Genomic DNA, 23,616 nt, shown 5'->3' with positions numbered 1-23,616 from the left:
ATCTACCGGCGTGAGGAGGCTGTGCGTTAGAGACCGCTCTAATCTACCGGCGTGAGGAGGCTGTGCGTTAGAGACCGCTCTAATCTACGGGCGTGAGGAGGCTGCGCGTTAGAGACCGCTTTAATCTACCGGCGTGAGGAGGCTGTGCGTTAGAGACCGCTCTAATCTACGGGCGTGAGGAGGCTGTGCGTTAGAGACCGCTCTGATCTACCGGCGTGAGGAGGCTGTGCGTTAGAGACCGCTCTGATCTACCGGCGTGAGGAGGCTGTGCGTTAGAGACCGCTTTAATCTACCGGCGTGAGGAGGCTGCGCGTTAGAGACCGCTCTAATCTACCGGCGTGAGGAGGCTGCGCGTTAGAGACCGCTCTAATCTACCGGCGTGAGGAGGCTGTGCGTTAGAGACCGCTCTAATCTACCGGCGTGAGGAGGCTGCGCGTTAGAGACCGCTCTATTCTAGCGGCGTGAGGAGGCTGCGCGTTAGAGACCGCTCTAATCTACCGGCGTGAGGAGGCTGCGCGTTAGAGACCGCTCTAATCTACCGGCGTGAGGAGGCTGCGCGTTAGAGACCGCTCTAATCTACGGGCGTGAGGAGGCTGTGCGTTAGAGACCGCTCTGATCTACCGGCGTGAGGAGGCTGTGCGTTAGAGACCGCTCTGATCTACCGGCGTGAGGAGGCTGTGCGTTAGAGACCGCTCTGATCTACCGGCGTGAGGAGGCTGTGCGTTAGAGACCGCTCTGATCTACCGGCGTGAGGAGGCTGTGCGTTAGAGACCGCTCTGATCTACCGGCGTGAGGAGGCTGTGCGTTAGAGACCGCTCTGATCTACGGGCGTGAGGAGGCTGCGCGTTAGAGACCGCTGTAATCTACCGGCGTGAGGAGGCTGGGCGTTAGAGACCGCTCTAATCTACGGGCGTGAGGAGGCTGCGCGTTAGAGACCGCTTTAATCTACCGGCGTGAGGAGGCTGTGCGTTAGAGACCGCTCTAATCTACCGGCGTGAGGAGGCTGTGCGTTAGAGACCGCTCTAATCTACCGGCCTGAGGAGGCTGTGCGTTAGAGACCGCTTTAATCTACCGGCGTGAGGAGGCTGTGCGTTAGAGACCGCTCTAATCTACCGGCGTGAGGAGGCTGTGCGTTAGAGACCGCTCTGATCTACGGGCGTGAGGAGGCTGCGCGTTAGAGACCGCTCTAATCTACCGGCGTGAGGAGGCTGTGCGTTAGAGACCGCTCTAATCTACGGGCGTGAGGAGGCTGCGCGTTAGAGACCGCTCTAATCTACCGGCGTGAGGAGGCTGTGCGTTAGAGACCGCTCTAATCTACCGGCGTGAGGAGGCTGTGCGTTAGAGACCGCTCTAATCTACCGGCGTGAGGAGGCTGCGCGTTAGAGACCGCTCTAATCTACCGGCGTGAGGAGGCTGTGCGTTAGAGACCGCTTTAATCTACCGGCGTGAGGAGGCTGTGCGTTAGAGACCGCTCTGATCTACCGGCGTGAGGAGCCTGTGCGTTATAGACCGCTCTGATCTACCGGCGTGAGGAGGCTGCGCGTTAGAGACCGCTCTGATCTACCGGCGTGAGGAGGCTGTGCGTTAGAGACCGCTCTGATCTACCGGCGTGAGGAGGCTGTGCGTTAGAGACCGCTCTGATCTACCGGCGTGAGGAGGCTGTGCGTTAGAGACCGCTCTAATCTACCGGCGTGAGGAGGCTGTGCGTTAGAGACCGCTCTGATCTACCGGCGTGAGGAGGCTGTGCGTTAGAGACCGCTCTAATCTACCGGCGTGAGGAGGCTGTGCGTTAGAGACCGCTCTGATCTACCGGCGTGAGGAGGCTGTGCGTTAGAGACCGCTCTAATCTACCGGCGTGAGGAGGCTGTGCGTTAGAGACCGCTCTGATCTACCGGCGTGAGGAGGCTGTGCGTTAGAGACCGCTCTAATCTACCGGCGTGAGGAGGCTGTGCGTTAGAGACCGCTCTGATCTACCGGCGTGAGGAGGCTGTGCGTTAGAGACCGCTCTGATCTACCGGCGTGAGGAGGCTGTGCGTTAGAGACCGCTCTAATCTACCGGCGTGAGGAGGCTGTGCGTTAGAGACCGCTCTGATCTACCGGCGTGAGGAGGCTGTGCGTTAGAGACCGCTCTAATCTACCGGCGTGAGGAGGCTGTGCGTTAGAGACCGCTCTAATCTACCGGCGTGAGGAGGCTGTGCGTTAGAGACCGCTTTAATCTACCGGCGTGAGGAGGCTGTGCGTTAGAGACCGCTCTTATCTACCGGCGTGAGGAGGCTGTGCGTTAGAGACCGCTTTAATCTACCGGCGTGAGGAGGCTGTGCGTTAGAGACCGCTTTAATCTACCGGCGTGAGGAGGCTGTGCGTTAGAGACCGCTCTGATCTACCGGCGTGAGGAGGCTGTGCGTTAGAGACCGCTCTGATCTACCGGCGTGAGGAGGCTGTGCGTTAGAGACCGCTCTGATCTACCGGCGTGAGGAGGCTGTGCGTTAGAGACCGCTCTGATCTACCGGCGTGAGGAGGCTGTGCGTTAGAGACCGCTCTGATCTACCGGCGTGAGGAGGCTGCGCGTTAGAGACCGCTCTAATCTACCGGCGTGAGGAGGCTGCGCGTTAGAGACCGCTCTAATCTACCGGCGTGAGGAGGCTGTGCGTTAGAGACCGCTTTAATCTACCGGCGTGAGGAGGCTGTGCGTTAGAGACCGCTCTGATCTACCGGCGTGAGGAGGCTGTGCGTTAGAGACCGCTCTAATCTACCGGCGTGAGGAGGCTGTGCGTTAGAGACCGCTCTGATCTACCGGCGTGAGGAGGCTGTGCGTTAGAGACCGCTCTGATCTACCGGCGTGAGGAGGCTGTGCGTTAGAGACCGCTCTGATCTACCGGCGTGAGGAGGCTGTGCGTTAGAGACCGCTCTGATCTACCGGCGTGAGGAGGCTGTGCGTTAGAGACCGCTCTAATCTACCGGCGTGAGGAGGCTGTGCGTTAGAGACCGCTCTGATCTACCGGCGTGAGGAGGCTGTGCGTTAGAGACCGCTCTGATCTACCGGCGTGAGGAGGCTGTGCGTTAGAGACCGCTCTAATCTACCGGCGTGAGGAGGCTGTGCGTTAGAGACCGCTCTAATCTACCGGCGTGAGGAGGCTGTGCGTTAGAGACCGCTTTAATCTACCGGCCTGAGGAGGCTGTGCGTTAGAGACCGCTCTGATCTACCGGCGTGAGGAGGCTGTGCGTTAGAGACCGCTCTGATCTACCGGCGTGAGGAGGCTGTGCGTTAGAGACCGCTCTAATCTACCGGCGTGAGGAGGCTGTGCGTTAGAGACCGCTCTAATCTACCGGCGTGAGGAGGCTGCGCGTTAGAGACCGCTCTAATCTACCGGCGTGAGGAGGCTGCGCGTTAGAGACCGCTCTAATCTACCGGCGTGAGGAGGCTGTGCGTTAGAGACCGCTTTAATCTACCGGCGTGAGGAGGCTGTGCGTTAGAGACCGCTCTAATCTACCGGCGTGAGGAGGCTGTGCGTTAGAGACCGCTCTAATCTACCGGCGTGAGGAGGCTGTGCGTTAGAGACCGCTCTAATCTACCGGCGTGAGGAGGCTGTGCGTTAGAGACCGCTTTAATCTACCGGCGTGAGGAGGCTGTGCGTTAGAGACCGCTCTGATCTACCGGCGTGAGGAGGCTGTGCGTTAGAGACCGCTCTAATCTACCGGCGTGAGGAGGCTGTGCGTTAGAGACCGCTCTGATCTACCGGCGTGAGGAGGCTGTGCGTTAGAGACCGCTCTAATCTACCGGCGTGAGGAGGCTGTGCGTTAGAGACCGCTCTGATCTACCGGCGTGAGGAGGCTGTGCGTTAGAGACCGCTCTAATCTACCGGCGTGAGGAGGCTGTGCGTTAGAGACCGCTCTGATCTACCGGCGTGAGGAGGCTGTGCGTTAGAGACCGCTCTAATCTACCGGCGTGAGGAGGCTGTGCGTTAGAGACCGCTCTGATCTACCGGCGTGAGGAGGCTGTGCGTTAGAGACCGCTCTAATCTACCGGCGTGAGGAGGCTGTGCGTTAGAGACCGCTCTGATCTACCGGCGTGAGGAGGCTGTGCGTTAGAGACCGCTCTGATCTACCGGCGTGAGGAGGCTGTGCGTTAGAGACCGCTCTAATCTACCGGCGTGAGGAGGCTGTGCGTTAGAGACCGCTCTGATCTACCGGCGTGAGGAGGCTGTGCGTTAGAGACCGCTCTAATCTACCGGCGTGAGGAGGCTGTGCGTTAGAGACCGCTCTAATCTACCGGCGTGAGGAGGCTGTGCGTTAGAGACCGCTTTAATCTACCGGCGTGAGGAGGCTGTGCGTTAGAGACCGCTCTTATCTACCGGCGTGAGGAGGCTGTGCGTTAGAGACCGCTTTAATCTACCGGCGTGAGGAGGCTGTGCGTTAGAGACCGCTTTAATCTACCGGCGTGAGGAGGCTGTGCGTTAGAGACCGCTCTGATCTACCGGCGTGAGGAGGCTGTGCGTTAGAGACCGCTCTGATCTACCGGCGTGAGGAGGCTGCGCGTTAGAGACCGCTCTGATCTACCGGCGTGAGGAGGCTGCGCGTTAGAGACCGCTCTAATCTACCGGCGTGAGGAGGCTGCGCGTTAGAGACCGCTCTAATCTACCGGCGTGAGGAGGCTGTGCGTTAGAGACCGCTTTAATCTACCGGCGTGAGGAGGCTGTGCGTTAGAGACCGCTCTGATCTACCGGCGTGAGGAGGCTGTGCGTTAGAGACCGCTCTAATCTACCGGCGTGAGGAGGCTGTGCGTTAGAGACCGCTCTGATCTACCGGCGTGAGGAGGCTGTGCGTTAGAGACCGCTCTGATCTACCGGCGTGAGGAGGCTGTGCGTTAGAGACCGCTCTGATCTACCGGCGTGAGGAGGCTGTGCGTTAGAGACCGCTCTGATCTACCGGCGTGAGGAGGCTGTGCGTTAGAGACCGCTCTAATCTACCGGCGTGAGGAGGCTGTGCGTTAGAGACCGCTCTGATCTACCGGCGTGAGGAGGCTGTGCGTTAGAGACCGCTCTGATCTACCGGCGTGAGGAGGCTGTGCGTTAGAGACCGCTCTAATCTACCGGCGTGAGGAGGCTGTGCGTTAGAGACCGCTCTGATCTACCGGCGTGAGGAGGCTGTGCGTTAGAGACCGCTTTAATCTACCGGCGTGAGGAGGCTGTGCGTTAGAGACCGCTCTGATCTACCGGCGTGAGGAGCCTGTGCGTTAGAGACCGCTCTGATCTACCGGCGTGAGGAGGCTGTGCGTTAGAGACCGCTCTGATCTACCGGCGTGAGGAGGCTGTGCGTTAGAGACCGCTTTAATCTACCGGCGTGAGGAGGCTGTGCGTTAGAGACCGCTCTAATCTACCGGCGTGAGGAGGCTGTGCGTTAGAGACCGCTCTAATCTACCGGCGTGAGGAGGCTGTGCGTTAGAGACCGCTCTAATCTACCGGCGTGAGGAGGCTGTGCGTTAGAGACCGCTTTAATCTACCGGCGTGAGGAGGCTGTGCGTTAGAGACCGCTCTGATCTACCGGCGTGAGGAGGCTGTGCGTTAGAGACCGCTCTAATCTACCGGCGTGAGGAGGCTGTGCGTTAGAGACCGCTCTGATCTACCGGCGTGAGGAGGCTGTGCGTTAGAGACCGCTCTGATCTACCGGCGTGAGGAGGCTGTGCGTTAGAGACCGCTCTAATCTACCGGCGTGAGGAGGCTGTGCGTTAGAGACCGCTCTGATCTACCGGCGTGAGGAGGCTGTGCGTTAGAGACCGCTTTAATCTACCGGCGTGAGGAGGCTGCGCGTTAGAGACCGCTCTAATCTACCGGCGTGAGGAGGCTGTGCGTTAGAGACCGCTCTGATCTACCGGCGTGAGGAGGCTGTGCGTTAGAGACCGCTCTGATCTACCGGCGTGAGGAGGCTGTGCGTTAGAGACCGCTCTAATCTACCGGCGTGAGGAGGCTGTGCGTTAGAGACCGCTTTAATCTACCGGCGTGAGGAGGCTGTGCGTTAGAGACCGCTCTTATCTACCGGCGTGAGGAGGCTGTGCGTTAGAGACCGCTTTAATCTACCGGCGTGAGGAGGCTGTGCGTTAGAGACCGCTCTAATCTACCGGCGTGAGGAGGCTGTGCGTTAGAGACCGCTTTAATCTACCGGCGTGAGGAGGCTGCGCGTTAGAGACCGCTCTGATCTACCGGCGTGAGGAGGCTGTGCGTTAGAGACCGCTCTAATCTACCGGCGTGAGGAGGCTGTGCGTTAGAGACCGCTCTAATCTACCGGCGTGAGGAGGCTGTGCGTTAGAGACCGCTTTAATCTACCGGCGTGAGGAGGCTGTGCGTTAGAGACCGCTCTTATCTACCGGCGTGAGGAGGCTGTGCGTTAGAGACCGCTCTTATCTACCGGCGTGAGGAGGCTGTGCGTTAGAGACCGCTCTAATCTACCGGCGTGAGGAGGCTGTGCGTTAGAGACCGCTCTGATCTACCGGCGTGAGGAGGCTGTGCGTTAGAGACCGCTTTAATCTACCGGCGTGAGGAGGCTGTGCGTTAGAGACCGCTCTTATCTACCGGCGTGAGGAGGCTGTGCGTTAGAGACCGCTTTAATCTACCGGCGTGAGGAGGCTGTGCGTTAGAGACCGCTCTAATCTACCGGCGTGAGGAGGCTGTGCGTTAGAGACCGCTTTAATCTACCGGCGTGAGGAGGCTGCGCGTTAGAGACCGCTCTGATCTACCGGCGTGAGGAGGCTGTGCGTTAGAGACCGCTCTAATCTACCGGCGTGAGGAGGCTGTGCGTTAGAGACCGCTCTAATCTACCGGCGTGAGGAGGCTGTGCGTTAGAGACCGCTTTAATCTACCGGCGTGAGGAGGCTGTGCGTTAGAGACCGCTCTTATCTACCGGCGTGAGGAGGCTGTGCGTTAGAGACCGCTCTTATCTACCGGCGTGAGGAGGCTGTGCGTTAGAGACCGCTCTAATCTACCGGCGTGAGGAGGCTGTGCGTTAGAGACCGCTCTGATCTACCGGCGTGAGGAGGCTGTGCGTTAGAGACCGCTCTGATCTACCGGCGTGAGGAGGCTGTGCGTTAGAGACCGCTCTAATCTACCGGCGTGAGGAGGCTGTGCGTTAGAGACCGCTCTGATCTACCGGCGTGAGGAGGCTGTGCGTTAGAGACCGCTCTGATCTACCGGCGTGAGGAGGCTGTGCGTTAGAGACCGCTCTAATCTACCGGCGTGAGGAGGCTGTGCGTTAGAGACCGCTCTGATCTACCGGCGTGAGGAGGCTGTGCGTTAGAGACCGCTCTAATCTACCGGCGTGAGGAGGCTGTGCGTTAGAGACCGCTCTAATCTACCGGCGTGAGGAGGCTGTGCGTTAGAGACCGCTTTAATCTACCGGCGTGAGGAGGCTGTGCGTTAGAGACCGCTCTTATCTACCGGCGTGAGGAGGCTGTGCGTTAGAGACCGCTTTAATCTACCGGCGTGAGGAGGCTGTGCGTTAGAGACCGCTCTAATCTACCGGCGTGAGGAGGCTGTGCGTTAGAGACCGCTCTGATCTACCGGCGTGAGGAGGCTGTGCGTTAGAGACCGCTCTGATCTACCGGCGTGAGGAGGCTGTGCGTTAGAGACCGCTCTGATCTACCGGCGTGAGGAGGCTGTGCGTTAGAGACCGCTCTGATCTACCGGCGTGAGGAGGCTGTGCGTTAGAGACCGCTCTGATCTACCGGCGTGAGGAGGCTGCGCGTTAGAGACCGCTTTAATCTACCGGCGTGAGGAGGCTGCGCGTTAGAGACCGCTCTAATCTACCGGCGTGAGGAGGCTGTGCGTTAGAGACCGCTCTAATCTACCGGCGTGAGGAGGCTGTGCGTTAGAGACCGCTTTAATCTACCGGCGTGAGGAGGCTGTGCGTTAGAGACCGCTCTAATCTACCGGCGTGAGGAGGCTGCGCGTTAGAGACCGCTTTAATCTACCGGCGTGAGGAGGCTGCGCGTTAGAGACCGCTCTGATCTACCGGCGTGAGGAGGCTGTGCGTTAGAGACCGCTCTGATCTACCGGCGTGAGGAGGCTGTGCGTTAGAGACCGCTCTGATCTACCGGCGTGAGGAGGCTGTGCGTTAGAGACCGCTTTAATCTACCGGCGTGAGGAGGCTGTGCGTTAGAGACCGCTCTGATCTACCGGCGTGAGGAGGCTGCGCGTTAGAGACCGCTCTAATCTACCGGCGTGAGGAGGCTGTGCGTTAGAGACCGCTCTGATCTACCGGCGTGAGGAGGCTGTGCGTTAGAGACCGCTCTAATCTACCGGCGTGAGGAGGCTGTGCGTTAGAGACCGCTCTAATCTACCGGCGTGAGGAGGCTGTGCGTTAGAGACCGCTTTAATCTACCGGCGTGAGGAGGCTGTGCGTTAGAGACCGCTCTTATCTACCGGCGTGAGGAGGCTGTGCGTTAGAGACCGCTTTAATCTACCGGCGTGAGGAGGCTGTGCGTTAGAGACCGCTCTAATCTACCGGCGTGAGGAGGCTGCGCGTTAGAGACCGCTCTGATCTACCGGCGTGAGGAGGCTGTGCGTTAGAGACCGCTCTAATCTACCGGCGTGAGGAGGCTGTGCGTTAGAGACCGCTCTAATCTACCGGCGTGAGGAGGCTGTGCGTTAGAGACCGCTTTAATCTACCGGCGTGAGGAGGCTGTGCGTTAGAGACCGCTCTTATCTACCGGCGTGAGGAGGCTGTGCGTTAGAGACCGCTCTTATCTACCGGCGTGAGGAGGCTGTGCGTTAGAGACCGCTCTAATCTACCGGCGTGAGGAGGCTGTGCGTTAGAGACCGCTCTGATCTACCGGCGTGAGGAGGCTGTGCGTTAGAGACCGCTTTAATCTACCGGCGTGAGGAGGCTGTGCGTTAGAGACCGCTCTTATCTACCGGCGTGAGGAGGCTGTGCGTTAGAGACCGCTTTAATCTACCGGCGTGAGGAGGCTGTGCGTTAGAGACCGCTCTAATCTACCGGCGTGAGGAGGCTGTGCGTTAGAGACCGCTTTAATCTACCGGCGTGAGGAGGCTGCGCGTTAGAGACCGCTCTGATCTACCGGCGTGAGGAGGCTGTGCGTTAGAGACCGCTCTAATCTACCGGCGTGAGGAGGCTGTGCGTTAGAGACCGCTCTAATCTACCGGCGTGAGGAGGCTGTGCGTTAGAGACCGCTCTTATCTACCGGCGTGAGGAGGCTGTGCGTTAGAGACCGCTTTAATCTACCGGCGTGAGGAGGCTGTGCGTTAGAGACCGCTCTAATCTACCGGCGTGAGGAGGCTGTGCGTTAGAGACCGCTTTAATCTACCGGCGTGAGGAGGCTGCGCGTTAGAGACCGCTCTGATCTACCGGCGTGAGGAGGCTGCGCGTTAGAGACCGCTCTGATCTACCGGCGTGAGGAGGCTGTGCGTTAGAGACCGCTCTGATCTACCGGCGTGAGGAGGCTGTGCGTTAGAGACCGCTCTGATCTACCGGCGTGAGGAGGCTGTGCGTTAGAGACCGCTCTAATCTACCGGCGTGAGGAGGCTGTGCGTTAGAGACCGCTTTAATCTACCGGCGTGAGGAGGCTGTGCGTTAGAGACCGCTTTAATCTACCGGCGTGAGGAGGCTGTGCGTTAGAGACCGCTCTGATCTACCGGCGTGAGGAGGCTGTGCGTTAGAGACCGCTCTAATCTACCGGCGTGAGGAGGCTGTGCGTTAGAGACCGCTCTAATCTACCGGCGTGAGGAGGCTGTGCGTTAGAGACCGCTTTAATCTACCGGCGTGAGGAGGCTGTGCGTTAGAGACCGCTCTTATCTACCGGCGTGAGGAGGCTGTGCGTTAGAGACCGCTTTAATCTACCGGCGTGAGGAGGCTGCGCGTTAGAGACCGCTTTAATCTACCGGCGTGAGGAGGCTGCGCGTTAGAGACCGCTCTGATCTACCGGCGTGAGGAGGCTGTGCGTTAGAGACCGCTCTGATCTACCGGCGTGAGGAGGCTGTGCGTTAGAGACCGCTCTGATCTACCGGCGTGAGGAGGCTGTGCGTTAGAGACCGCTTTAATCTACCGGCGTGAGGAGGCTGCGCGTTAGAGACCGCTCTGATCTACCGGCGTGAGGAGGCTGCGCGTTAGAGACCGCTCTGATCTACCGGCGTGAGGAGGCTGTGCGTTAGAGACCGCTCTAATCTACCGGCGTGAGGAGGCTGTGCGTTAGAGACCGCTTTAATCTACCGGCGTGAGGAGGCTGTGCGTTAGAGACCGCTCTGATCTACCGGCGTGAGGAGGCTGTGCGTTAGAGACCGCTCTAATCTACCGGCGTGAGGAGGCTGTGCGTTAGAGACCGCTCTAATCTACCGGCGTGAGGAGGCTGTGCGTTAGAGACCGCTCTGATCTACCGGCGTGAGGAGGCTGTGCGTTAGAGACCGCTCTAATCTACCGGCGTGAGGAGGCTGTGCGTTAGAGACCGCTCTAATCTACCGGCGTGAGGAGGCTGTGCGTTAGAGACCGCTCTAATCTACCGGCGTGAGGAGGCTGTGCGTTAGAGACCGCTCTAATCTACCGGCGTGAGGAGGCTGTGCGTTAGAGACCGCTCTAATCTACCGGCGTGAGGAGGCTGTGCGTTAGAGACCGCTCTAATCTACCGGCGTGAGGAGGCTGTGCGTTAGAGACCGCTCTAATCTACCGGCGTGAGGAGGCTGTGCGTTAGAGACCGCTCTAATCTACCGGCGTGAGGAGGCTGTGCGTTAGAGACCGCTCTAATCTACCGGCGTGAGGAGGCTGTGCGTTAGAGACCGCTCTGATCTACCGGCGTGAGGAGGCTGTGCGTTAGAGACCGCTCTAATCTACCGGCGTGAGGAGGCTGTGCGTTAGAGACCGCTCTAATCTACCGGCGTGAGGAGGCTGTGCGTTAGAGACCGCTTTAATCTACCGGCGTGAGGAGGCTGCGCGTTAGAGACCGCTCTGATCTACCGGCGTGAGGAGGCTGTGCGTTAGAGACCGCTCTGATCTACCGGTGTGAGGAGGCTGTGCGTTAGAGACCGCTCTAATCTACCGGCGTGAGGAGGCTGTGCGTTAGAGACCGCTCTAATCTACCGGCGTGAGGAGGCTGTGCGTTAGAGACCGCTCTAATCTACCGGCGTGAGGAGGCTGTGCGTTAGAGACCGCTTTAATCTACCGGCGTGAGGAGGCTGCGCGTTAGAGACCGCTCTGATCTACCGGCGTGAGGAGGCTGTGCGTTAGAGACCGCTCTAATCTACCGGCGTGAGGAGGCTGTGCGTTAGAGACCGCTCTGATCTACCGGCGTGAGGAGGCTGTGCGTTAGAGACCGCTCTAATCTACCGGCGTGAGGAGGCTGTGCGTTAGAGACCGCTTTAATCTACCGGCGTGAGGAGGCTGTGCGTTAGAGACCGCTCTAATCTACCGGCGTGAGGAGGCTGTGCGTTAGAGACCGCTCTGATCTACCGGCGTGAGGAGGCTGTGCGTTAGAGACCGCTCTAATCTACCGGCGTGAGGAGGCTGTGCGTTAGAGACCGCTTTAATCTACCGGCGTGAGGAGGCTGTGCGTTAGAGACCGCTTTAATCTACCGGCGTGAGGAGGCTGTGCGTTAGAGACCGCTCTGATCTACCGGCGTGAGGAGGCTGTGCGTTAGAGACCGCTCTGATCTACCGGCGTGAGGAGGCTGCGCGTTAGAGACCGCTCTAATCTACCGGCGTGAGGAGGCTGTGCGTTAGAGACCGCTTTAATCTACCGGCGTGAGGAGGCTGTGCGTTAGAGACCGCTCTAATCTACCGGCGTGAGGAGGCTGTGCGTTAGAGACCGCTCTGATCTACCGGCGTGAGGAGGCTGCGCGTTAGAGACCGCTTTAATCTACCGGCGTGAGGAGGCTGTGCGTTAGAGACCGCTCTGATCTACCGGCGTGAGGAGGCTGTGCGTTAGAGACCGCTCTAATCTACCGGCGTGAGGAGGCTGTGCGTTAGAGACCGCTCTAATCTACCGGCGTGAGGAGGCTGTGCGTTAGAGACCGCTCTAATCTACCGGCGTGAGGAGGCTGTGCGTTAGAGACCGCTTTAATCTACCGGCGTGAGGAGGCTGTGCGTTAGAGACCGCTCTGATCTACCGGCGTGAGGAGGCTGTGCGTTAGAGACCGCTCTAATCTACCGGCGTGAGGAGGCTGTGCGTTAGAGACCGCTCTGATCTACCGGCGTGAGGAGGCTGTGCGTTAGAGACCGCTCTGATCTACCGGCGTGAGGAGGCTGTGCGTTAGAGACCGCTCTGATCTACCGGCGTGAGGAGGCTGTGCGTTAGAGACCGCTCTGATCTACCGGCGTGAGGAGGCTGTGCGTTAGAGACCGCTTTAATCTACCGGCGTGAGGAGGCTGTGCGTTAGAGACCGCTTTAATCTACCGGCGTGAGGAGGCTGTGCGTTAGAGACCGCTCTGATCTACCGGCGTGAGGAGGCTGCGCGTTAGAGACCGCTTTAATCTACCGGCGTGAGGAGGCTGTGCGTTAGAGACCGCTCTGATCTACCGGCGTGAGGAGGCTGCGCGTTAGAGACCGCTTTAATCTACCGGCGTGAGGAGGCTGTGCGTTAGAGACCGCTCTTATCTGGTCCAGGTGCTGTGAGAGGAGCGGTTTACCGAGCTGAGCCCCGCTGACCACCGCTGCAGCGACTAAAGCTCCTGCAGAGGCTCCGTAGATCTGCTCGGCGTTCTCGACGAGGAAAGGCGCTTGCTGCTGCAGACAGCTCGCCACTCCAATATGGTAAACCCCGAGGAAGCCACAACCGGAAAATGAAATGCTCCACGGCGAGTCCAGCGGAAACATGACGGACAGGATGCGGACAAGTCAAAGGGAAGTCAGTGCAAACTTCACTGCTCCATTTACCGGACACTCAGCTCGACCTGCCGGCCGGCCGCTTCCTCTCAAAGCGCCGCTGTTTACAGCCACAAACGCTTTTTGTTTTGTTTTTTGGTGACCGCCGACCACCAGAAATAAACACGTCACCCGGCTACCTCTCTCTCTCACTTCACTTCAGTAACTTAAAAACAAGAAAGTGTCGTAAACTTCCTCCTCTTGGTGCTCTGTGTGTTTTCACGACGTTTGTACAAAGCAGTCGTTTAAATAACAGCGCTCGCGCTGTTTCCATCGCAACTGTCGGTTTCGAGAAATAGGCGTGTCCGCCTCCGTACTGTCCAATTAACTGCTTGGATTCGATTCCGCCTCGACCAATCACAGATCAAGGACAGAAACCCTCCCGAGCTGTCCCTGCAAAAGCCTTCCCCAGAATGAAGTATGACGTCATGTTGTATCGTTACTAAAAAAAACAAAACAAAAAGAACTTTGACCAAAAGAACAGTAAATACTGTGATGTGGATAGAGAACGTTCTCTCCCTCTCTCTCTCAGAGGACTCGTGTAGAGGATGTCCCTGATAAAGACATCAAGTACAGTGAAATTCATCCTCTGCATTTAACCCAGCTGAAGCGACAGCGCCCAAGGGCACCTCATCCCAAGGCCGTCCCACATTAACCTAACTGCATGTCTTTGGGAAACCGGAGGAAACCCACGCAGACTCCACACAGAAAGACCCTCGCCAGCTGCTGGGTTCGAACCCGGAACCTTCTTGCTGTGAGGCGACCGTACCAACCCCTACACCACCGTGCCAATAGCATCATCTCAGCCCAATCATTAATGGTGTAAGTGGTTAGCACGGTTGCCTCACAGCAAGAAGGTTTGGGGTTCGAGCCCAGCGGCTGGCGAGGGCCTTTCAGTGTGGAGTTTGCATACTCTCTTCGTGTCCGTGTGGGTTTCCCCTGCAGTCCAAAGACATGCAGTTAGGTTAACTTGGGCTGAAGTGCCCTTGAGCAAGGCACCAAACCCCTAACTGCTCCCCGGGCGCTGTAGTGTGGCTACCCACTGCTCTGGGTGTGTGCGTGTGTGTTCACTGCTTCAGATGGGTTAAATGCAGAGGATGAATTTCACTGTGCTTGAAGTGTGCATGTGACAAATAAAGGTTTCTTCTTCTAATACTACATTCATGTCACATATTAGCTAATAAGTCCAGTGTTCCAACTTTTAAAAAAAGAAGTTGTAAGCTTATTTCAACAATTAGAACAGGAGCTAGGCTAGTAGAGCTAATACAGGGCGGCACAGTGGTGCTGTGGTTAGCACTTTCGCCTCACGGCAAGAAGGTCCCAGGTTCGAGGGCCTTTCTGTGTGGAGTTTGCATGTTCTCTTCGTGTTTGGGTGCTCCGGTTTCCCCTACAGTCCAAAGACATGCAGGTTAGGTTAACTGGTGACTCTAAATTGAGCGTAGGTGTGAATGTGAGTGTGAATGGTTGTCTGTGTGTCAGCCCTGTGATGACCTGGCGACTTGTCCAGGGTGTACCCCGCCTTTCGCCCATAGTCAGCTGGGATAGGCTCCAGCTTGCCTGCGACCCTGTAGAACAGGATAAAGCAGCTACAGATAATGGATGGATGGATCACACACACATACACACTCTTTAATAGGAACTTGTTCTCGATTCTAGGATTCCTGTTCTTGGCTGCAGAACCCAATGTGGTCTTCTGCTGTTGCATGCTGAGATGCTTTTCTGCTCACCACGGTTGTCAAGAGTGATTATATGAGTTACTATGTCCTTTCTGACAGCTCAAACCAATCTGGCCATTTTCCTCTGACCTCTCTTATCAACAAGGTGTTTCCACCCACAGAACTGTCGCTCACTCAGTGCTTTTTGGGTTTTTTTTTACACACCATTCTGTGTAAACTCTAGAGACTGTTGTGGGGTGAAAACCGCAGGAGATCAGCAGTTTTTGAAATATTCAAACCAGTCCATCTGGCACCAACACCCATGCCAAAGTCAAGTCACAGAGATCACAATATTTCCCATTCTGATGTTTGAAGCTAACATTATCTGAAGCTCTTGATTTGTATCTGCATGACGTTATGCATTGTGCTGCTGTCAAAAGACTGGCTGATTAGATAACTGCATAAAAATGCAGGTGGATGGGTGTTCCTAATAAAGTGGCCAGTGTGCATGTGTGTATATATATATATATATATATATATATATATATATATATATATATATATATGTATGTATGTATGTATGTATGTATGTGTGTAGCCTGGCTTGATGGGAGAAGAAACCTTTGTGATTTGTTTTTGAAGAGCTAATTAAAAATGTGTGGAGAGAAAAGTACGTTTTTATTTGGAAATATACAGTGGTGCTTGAAAGTTTGTGAACCCTTTAGAATTTTCTATATTTCTGCATAAATATGACCAAACATATCAGCAGATTTTCACACAAGTCCTAAAAGTAGATAAAGAGAACCCAGTTAAACAAATGAGACAAAAATATTATACTTGGTCATTTATTTATTGAGGAAAATGATCCAATATTACATATCTGTGAGTGGCAAAAGTATGTGAACCTTTGCTTTCAGTATCTGGCGTGACCCCCTTGTGCAGCAATAACTGCAACTAAACATTTCCGGTAACTGTTGATCAGTCCTGCACACCGGCTTGGAGGAATTTTAGCCCGTTCCTCCGTACAGAACAGCTTCAACTCTGGGATGTTGGTGGGTTTCCTCACATGAACTGCCCGCTTCAGGTCCTTCCACAACATTTCGATTGGATTAAGGTCAGGACTTTGACTTGGCCATTCCAAAACATTAACTTTATTCTTCTTTAATCATTCTTTGGTAGAACGACTTGTGTGCTTAGGGTCGTTGTCTTGCTGCATGACCCACCTTCTCTTAAGATTCACTTCATGGACAGAAGTCCTGACATTTTCCTTTAGAATTCACTGGTATAATTCAGAATTCATTGTTCCATCAACGATGGCAAGCCGTCCTGGCCCAGATGCAGCAAAACAGGCCCAAACCATGATGCTACCACCACCATGTTTCACAGATGGGATAAGATTCTTATGCTGGAATGCAGTGTTTTCCTTTCTCCAAACATAACACTTCTCATTTAAACCAAAAAGTTCTATTTTGGTCTCATCCATTCACAAAACATTTTTCCAATAGCCTTCTGGCTTGTCCACGTGATCTTTAGCAAACTGCAGATGAGCAGCAATGTTCTTTTTGGAGAGCAGTGGCTTTCTCCTTGCAACCCTGCCATGCACACCATTGTTGTTCAGTGTTCTCCTGATGGTGGACTCATGAACATTAACATTAGCCAATGTGAGAGAGGCCTTCAGTTGCTTAGAAGTTACCCTGGGGTCCTTTGTGATCTCGCCGACTATTACACGCCTTGCTCTTGGAGTGATCTTTGTTGGTCAACCACTCCTGGGAAGGGTAACAATGGTCTTGAATTTCCTCCATTTGTACACAATCTGTCTGACTGTGGATTGGTGGAGTCCAAACTCTTTAGAGATGGTTTTGTAACCTTTTCCAGCCTGATGAGCATCAACAACACTTTTTCTGAGGTCCTCAGAAATCTCCTTTGTTCGTGCCGTGATGCACTTCCACAAACGTGTTGTAAAGATCAGACTTTGATAGATCCCTGTTCTTTAAATAAAACAGGGTGCCCACTCACACCTGATTGTCATCCCATTGATTGAAAACACCTGACTCTAATTTCACCTTCAAATTAACTGCTAATCCTAGAGGTTCACATACTTTTGCCACTCAGATATGTAATATTGGATCATTTTCCTCAATAAATAAATGACCAAGTATAATATTTTTGTCTCATTTGTTTAACTGGGTTCTCTTTATCTACTTTTAGGACTTGTGTGAAAACCTGATGATGTTTTTGGTCATATTTATGCAGAAATATAGAAAATTCTAAAGGGTTCACAAACTTTCAAGCACCACTGTAATTAAGAATAGAATTACAAGTGTTCAGTTTCATTAATGTTGTATATACAGAGAGAGAGAGAGAGAGAGAGAGAATTAGAATGTGAGAATTAGAATGAGAATACCTGTATCCAAGCAACAGCAGAACTTTACTTTGTGTACTCCGATCAGCTTGGTTGTTTTTATAGTTAACTAATAGGCCACATTATGATGGCAAAAACTGAAGATTTTATTTGATTTTGTTCTCTTAAAAGTTTATGATGGAGAACGGTCCTCTTGTGGCTGAGGATGAAGATGATCTGTATTCAGGTTACAATGACTACAATCCCACATTCAACTCAGATGAGCTGGACAATGATATTGGCTTTCAGCAAGCTGTGAAGACGAGTCATGGCAGACGAACACCTATGAATGCAAAGTTTTCTGGCAATGCTGTTGGTGGAAGACCCATAGGAACATCTTTTGGCCTACGGACAGCTATGGGTTCATCAATGGGAAGGCCTTTGACTGTAGTAGTGCAGGATGGGGGTCCCTGTCCCATGTCTGCAGTGCGAGCAGCAGGATACACTAGGTGAAAATGCGAATATAATTGCATTTAATCTAAACCTCAAAGGAACCTTAAATTTCATAAAGTTACCTTTAAGACCAGCCCTTAAATTGCGTAGTAAATTGAAGCACCTTTACTGAATTTTTAAATTTATTCAATATACTAGTAACTTTAAGACTCTTTATTGGTATTCCGAAAAGTAGCAGTGACTTTAAGTACATTTAAATGTTAAATTTAGTCACTTTAAGTGACATTCTTTTTAACTGCATTTCATTAAGAAGTCGTGGAAAGTCACTTAACGTTACGCTATAATAATTCTTAAAGCTATTTATTAAATACACTGAAATTTAGCATTTCATAAACTTTTAGGATACTTTCCCAATATCTTAAAGCTGTTAAGTCTAATTATACTCATCCTCTTTGACTAGAGGCTCTACTTTTGATCCACTTGGACAATCAAGAGGGCCAGCTCCTTCGTTAGAAGGAAAAAATGAAGACACGCCAAAAGAGAAGATTAAGAAACTGGAAAAGAAAGTGAATGACTTGATCGAAGAGAGCTGTATGGCCCATGCAAACGGCGATCTACAGCTGGCTCTAGAAAAGGCCAAAGAAGCTGGTAGAAAAGAAAGGGTGTTGCTGAAACAAAGAGAACAAACCGACACTGCTGATCATATGAATTTGGATTTAACCTATTCAGCACTGTTTAATTTGGCAAACCAGTACGATAACAATGACATGAACACAGAAGCCTTGAACACTTACCAGGTCATTGTGAAGAACAAGATGTTCAACAATGCAAGCCGACTGAAAGTGAACATGGCTAATATCTACTTTAAACAGAAGAACTACCCCATGGCAATTAAATTTTATCGTATGGCTTTAGACCAAATCTCTAATGTACACACCGAGATGAGGATCAAGATTATGCAGAACATTGGTATTGCGTTCATATGCATGGGCAAGTACTCGGACGCCATAACCTCCTTTAAGCACATTATGAGTGAGAGTCCCACCATAAAGGCAGGCTTCAACCTAATTCTATGCTACTATGCCATTGGAGACCGTAAAATGATGAAAAAATCTTTCCAGAGACTAATCTGTGTGCCACTGGGCATTGATGAGGAAGAGAAGTACATCCCTTTAAATGATGACCCTCATGAAAGCTTACTGATTGAAGCCATCAAGAACGATCAGCTTCATCAAATGGAGCGAGAGAGAAAAGCTCTAGCTGAGAAGTACATCATGACTTCAGCAAAGCTTATTTCTCCAGCCATTGAGTCCACTTTTTCAGCTGGTTTTGACTGGTGTGTAGATATGGTTAAAGGTTCGCAGTATGTGGAGTTGGCCAATGATCTAGAGATTAACAAAGCTATCACCTACATGAGACAGAGGAACCTTAGCCAGGCAGTAGACAAGTTGAAAGCCTTAGAGAAGAAAAACAGCCGGGTGAAGAGTGCTGCTGCGACCAACCTTTCCTTTTTCTACTTCTTGCAGAAGGATTTCGATCAAGCTGATCGCTACGCTGAAATGGCCACGAATGCTGACCGCTACAATCCTGCTGCCCTCATTAATAAAGGCAACACAGTGTTTGTGAAGCAAGACTATGAGAAAGCAGCCGTGTTTTATAAAGAAGCACTGCGGAACGATTCATCCTGCACAGAAGCTCTTTATAATTTAGGGTTGACCTATAAGAAACTCGGGCGGCTGGAAGAAGCCCTCGACTGCTTCCTGAAGCTCCATGCCATCCTTAGGAACAGCGTTCAAGTTATGTATCAGCTGGCCAGCCTATATGAGATGTTGGAGGATCCTCACCAGGCTATTGAGTGGCTCATGCAGCTGATCAGTGTCACTCCCACTGACCCTCACGTATTGGCCAAACTGGGAGAGTTATATGACAATGAAGGTGACAAGTCACAAGCCTTCCAGTACTATTATGAGTCTTTCAGATACCTTCCAACAAACATTCATGTCATTGAATGGTTAGGAGCATATTATTTTAACACAAAGTGTTTTGAAAAGGCAATTCAGTATTTTGAAAGACTAACAATCCTCCAACCAAATTATGTTGTATGGCAGTTGATTGTGGCTAGCTGTTACAGGAGAAGTGGAAATTATCAGCGAGCGCTTGAGACCTATAAGGACATTCACCACAAATTCCCTGAAAATGCAGAATGTCTACGATTCCTTGTGAGGTTGTGCACAGACATGGGGTTACAGGAGGTACAAGATTTTGCCACCAAACTCAAAAAAGTGGAAAAGATGAAGAAGATCAGAGAACAGAGGTTGAAGTCTGGGAGGGAGAACAGTGCTCGTGGTTGGAGAGAAGGCAGTGCCAGCAGTGACAGTGGACAGAGCAGCCATGGTGTGAATGCCAAAGGGGAGAGGCTAGGGGTTAACCTGAGGTCACTTCCAGGGCCCCATGAACCTTATGAAGCAAACACCTCAGGGGACATAGATGTTTCTTATGCTGACCCTTTGGGGCCACAAATGGAAAGACCAAAGACTGCAGCAAAGAAATGCACAGATGAAGATGAGTTTGCAGATGAAGAGTTGGGGGATGACCTACTACCAGAATGATGGGCTGTTTGTGTGCTGTGCTCTCATCACATGCATTTATTAAAGAGTTTTCCTGTAGTAAGTATAATGTAAATAGATGAATGTCATACATTTGTATTAATTCAGGTTCTTAAAGAACATACTGTAGGCTTATTCCAGGTCACTGAACACACTGTTGGACAGACATATGCATATCATATATAAATTGTGTGAATCGCATTTTCATAAATTCATATCTGGAGACAATAAATTTACCTCATTACACTTAAAAAATTAACATTTGTGTGCAGTTGTTTTATTTTAGTTCATCTACAGTGATGCTTGAAAGTTTGTGAACCCTTTAGAATGTTCTATATTTCTGCATAAATATGACATAAAACTTCATCAGATTTTCACACAAGTCCTAAAAGTAGATAAAGAGAACCCAGTTAAACAAATGAGACAAAAATATTATACTCGGTCATTTATTTATTGAGGAAAATGATCCAATATTACATATCTGTGAGTGGCAAAAGTATGCAAACCTTTGCTTTCAGTATCTGGTGTGACCCCCTTGTGCAGCAATAACTGCAACTAAACGTTTGCGGTAACTGTTGATCAGTCCTGCACACCGGCTTGGAGGAATTTTAGCCCATTCCTCCGTACAGAACAGCTTCAATTCTGGGATGTTGGTGAGTTTCCTCACATGAACTGCTCGCTTCAGGTCTTTCCACAACATTTCGATTGGATTAAGGTCAGGACTTTGACTTGGCCATTCCAAAACATTAACTTTATTCTTCTTTAACCATTCTTTGGTAGAACAACTTGTGTGCTTAGGGTCGTTGTGTTGCTGCATGACCCACCTTGAGATTCAATTCATGGACAGACGTCCTGACATTTTCCTTTAGAATTCGCTGGTCAGAATTCATTGTTCCATCAATGCTGGCAAGCCGTCCTGGCCCAGATGCAGCAAAACAGGCCAAAACCATGATACTACCACCACCATGTTTCACAGATGGGGTAGGGTTCTTATGCTGGAATGCAGTGTTTTCCTTTCTCTAAAAATAATGCTTCTCATTGAAACCAAAAAGTTCTATTTTGGTCTCATCCGTCTACAAAACATTTTTCCAATAGCCTTCTGGCTTGTCCACGTGATCTTTAGCAAACTGCAGACGAGCAGCAATGTTCTTTTTGGAGAGCAGTGGCTTTCTCCTTGCAACCCTGCCATGCACACCATTGTTGTTCAGTGTTCTCCTGATGGTGGACTCATGAACATTAACATTAGCCAGTGTGAGAGAGGCCTTCAGTTGCTTAGAAGTTACCCTGGGGTCCTTCGTGACCTCGCCGACTATTACACACCTTGCTCTTGGAGTGATCTTTGTTGGTCGACCACTCCTGGGGAGGGCAACAATGGTCTTGAATTTCCTCCATTTGTACACAATCTGTCTGACTGTGGATTGGTGGAGTCCAAACTCTTTAGAGATGGTTTTGTAACCTTTTCCAGCCTGATGAGCATCAACAATGCTTTTTCAGAGGTCCTCAGAAATCATCTTTGTTCGTGCCATGATACACTTCCACAAATGTGTTGTGAAGATCAGACTTTGATAGATCCCTGTTCTTTAAATAAAACAGGGTGCCCACTCACACCTGATTGTCATCCCATTGATTGAAAACACCTGACTCTAATTTCACCTTCAAATTAACGGCTAATCCTAGAGGTTCACATACTTTTGCCACTCACAGATATGTAATATTGGATCATTTTCCTCAATAAATAAATGACCGATTATAATATTTTTGTCTCATTTGTTTAACTGGGTTCTCTTTATCTACTTTTAGGACTTGTGTGAAAATCTGATGAAGTTTTAGGTCATATTTATGCAGAAATGTAGAAAATCACATGTAGGTACTAGTTGGCACTGGACTGTCTGTCTGTGCTAGTTGTCGTTTTTGCGCTGTCCTTGTTGTCTGCACTTTATGTTGTATTGTAGATTGTAGTCCTCATCTCATCTCATTATCGCTAGCCGCTTTATCCTGTTCTACAGGGTCGCAGGCAAGCTGGAGCCTATCCCAGCTGACTACGGGCGAAAGGCGGGGTACACCCTGGACAAGTCGCCAGGTCATCACAGGGCTGACACAGACACAGACAACCATTCACACTCACACCTACGCTCAATTTAGAGTCACCAGTTAACCTAACCTGCATGTCTTTGGACTGTGGGGGAAACCGGAGCACCCAGAGGAAACCCACGCGGACACGGGGAGAACATGCAAACTCCACACAGAAAGGCCCCTGTTGGCCACTGGGCTCGAACCCAGAACCTTCTTGCTGTGAGGCGACAGCGCTAACCACTACACCACCATGCCACCCTATTATTATTATTATTATTATTATTAGCAGCAGCAGCAATAAGCTAAAAAAAAAAATCTACATTTACGGATCATCTTCATTCACTGCATGTGTCAAGACACTTAATGTTTTGGAATAACAGTGCTATAACCAGGCTTGGTGTCTTAACAACTATTAATTTATGGCTCTCAGCTTGTGCTATTTATGCATCCTGCTAATCTAAAAGTGCACTCTGTTATAGGACATTTCCACACTCCAACGTGCTCTTCTAGGAACGTGTTGTGAACGTTTATGACCAAAAAAACCTATTTGTTTTCCCTTGACCTCCTTCTTGGACAGTGTGCCAAATAATGGCTCATGGAAAAGGCTTTACCAAGTATGCTGTAGGGTCAATCACAGGGCAGTAATAGGGAAAGGGCATTTCAGCTCTTACTGTTCTTTGTTTTCTTTTTTCTGCATTTGGAAAAGAAACTAATTTCTCACATATAATATGAAATATATGAATTGCATGTCTGTTTCAAAAATATAATTCTTCAGATTCTCATGTTGTGATAGTCTCATCCTGTGCTTTTCATTCTCTTCCCCTGGGATGAACAAAATGATAGCAGGAAAATATGTTCCGAGTCTCAGGAGAATCCCCCCCAAAAAACAGGGGCAAAGAAACAGAACAAACAAGAACACAACATGCCCAGGCAAGGAACAGGAATATATATAATTCCTGCCTGCCTGGACATGTTGTGCCCGTACACACACACATCTGGACTGATTCAATCATTCAGTTTTGTTTTGTTTTTGTTACTGATGTCTTCCATACCATCCACACAGTTTAGTATAAACCAGGCCTTAATCTGTACTTGGTGAGTTATTGGTGACATTTAAAAATATCATTATACTTATCTGGGAATAAATTAAAAAATGCCATATTATGAATATAGGCAAGACTCCACATGAAGCATAGCCAGGGTGTCAATGATTTTTTTAGATTATTACAGTGATGGAATTCATAGCCCACTTTTAATAAGCTATTACAGATTACAGATTATATTACGATTGGGCTCTTGTAATCGTAATTAGCATTAGCATTTATTACGTTTTAATATTCTAGTACATTAGCATACTTGACTGAATTCAATTCGTAATCCAATCCTCAAACAACAACAAAAGCAAGTAGCCTGTAAATAATGTCTACATGGACCTGTTCTATTGATGGAAAGGAAGACAGGAAGACACTTACTGACTGCAATGCATAGGATTATGTTCATCAATAAATCTGAGGGCTGCCGTGTATTTATTTTACAGAATTTGTTTTATCCAGCTTTGTAGGTTCTGAATCACTGAGTAGATGTTATTTGGGTGGTTGATCATTCTCTGACACTGACACTGACACGGGTGTG

General features: G+C 51.2%; 2 protein-coding genes across 8 annotated transcripts in view; one reads left to right on the top strand and one right to left on the bottom strand.

Moving 5' to 3' along the window:
• The window catches only part of pnpla2 (patatin-like phospholipase domain containing 2), a 52,585-nt gene extending 39,503 nt beyond the window's left edge, over positions 1 to 13,082 (bottom strand). Inside the window, exon 1 of the mRNA XM_060914470.1 lies at positions 12,622 to 13,082. Coding sequence (XP_060770453.1) covers positions 12,622 to 12,808 — 187 coding nt within the window. The 5' untranslated portion in view covers positions 12,809 to 13,082. The remainder of the gene's footprint in view (positions 1 to 12,621) is intronic.
• A 3,965-nt stretch (positions 13,083 to 17,047) lies between these two features.
• Positions 17,048 to 19,914, top strand: LOC132873131 (intraflagellar transport protein 88 homolog). Of its 7 annotated transcripts, none has more exons than XM_060908442.1 (4): positions 17,048 to 17,201; positions 17,262 to 17,361; positions 17,766 to 18,295; positions 18,398 to 19,914. In XM_060908442.1, exons 1-4 carry the CDS (start codon positions 17,048 to 17,050, stop codon positions 19,912 to 19,914), a joined length of 2,301 nt encoding a protein of 766 aa, XP_060764425.1. The 7 variants fall into 7 exon arrangements, with proteins under 7 accessions (XP_060764425.1, XP_060764416.1, XP_060764434.1 ...); XM_060908433.1 differs by having other exon boundaries at positions 17,766 to 18,553; positions 18,641 to 19,914; XM_060908451.1 differs by having other exon boundaries at positions 17,048 to 17,361; positions 18,398 to 19,681; positions 19,793 to 19,914.
• The last annotated feature ends 3,702 nt before the right edge of the window (positions 19,915 to 23,616 follow it).

Source organism: Neoarius graeffei, chromosome 2, assembly GCF_027579695.1.
Source record: "Neoarius graeffei isolate fNeoGra1 chromosome 2, fNeoGra1.pri, whole genome shotgun sequence".
In the NCBI taxonomy this organism is placed as follows: domain Eukaryota; kingdom Metazoa; phylum Chordata; class Actinopteri; order Siluriformes; family Ariidae; genus Neoarius; species Neoarius graeffei.
Note: the sequence above shows the minus strand (reverse complement) of the source record. Positions and strands in the feature narration are given on the sequence as shown.

Bases quoted from the DNA above. Each gene is read 5' to 3' on its own strand.
- LOC132873131 (XM_060908396.1), top strand. From the start codon at position 17,048: ATGATGGAGAACGGTCCTCTTGTGGCTGAGGATGAAGATGATCTGTAT. The intron at 17,362-17,765 runs GTGAAAATGCGA...CTCTTTGACTAG, and splicing joins CGAGCAGCAGGATACACTAG to AGGCTCTACTTTTGATCCAC.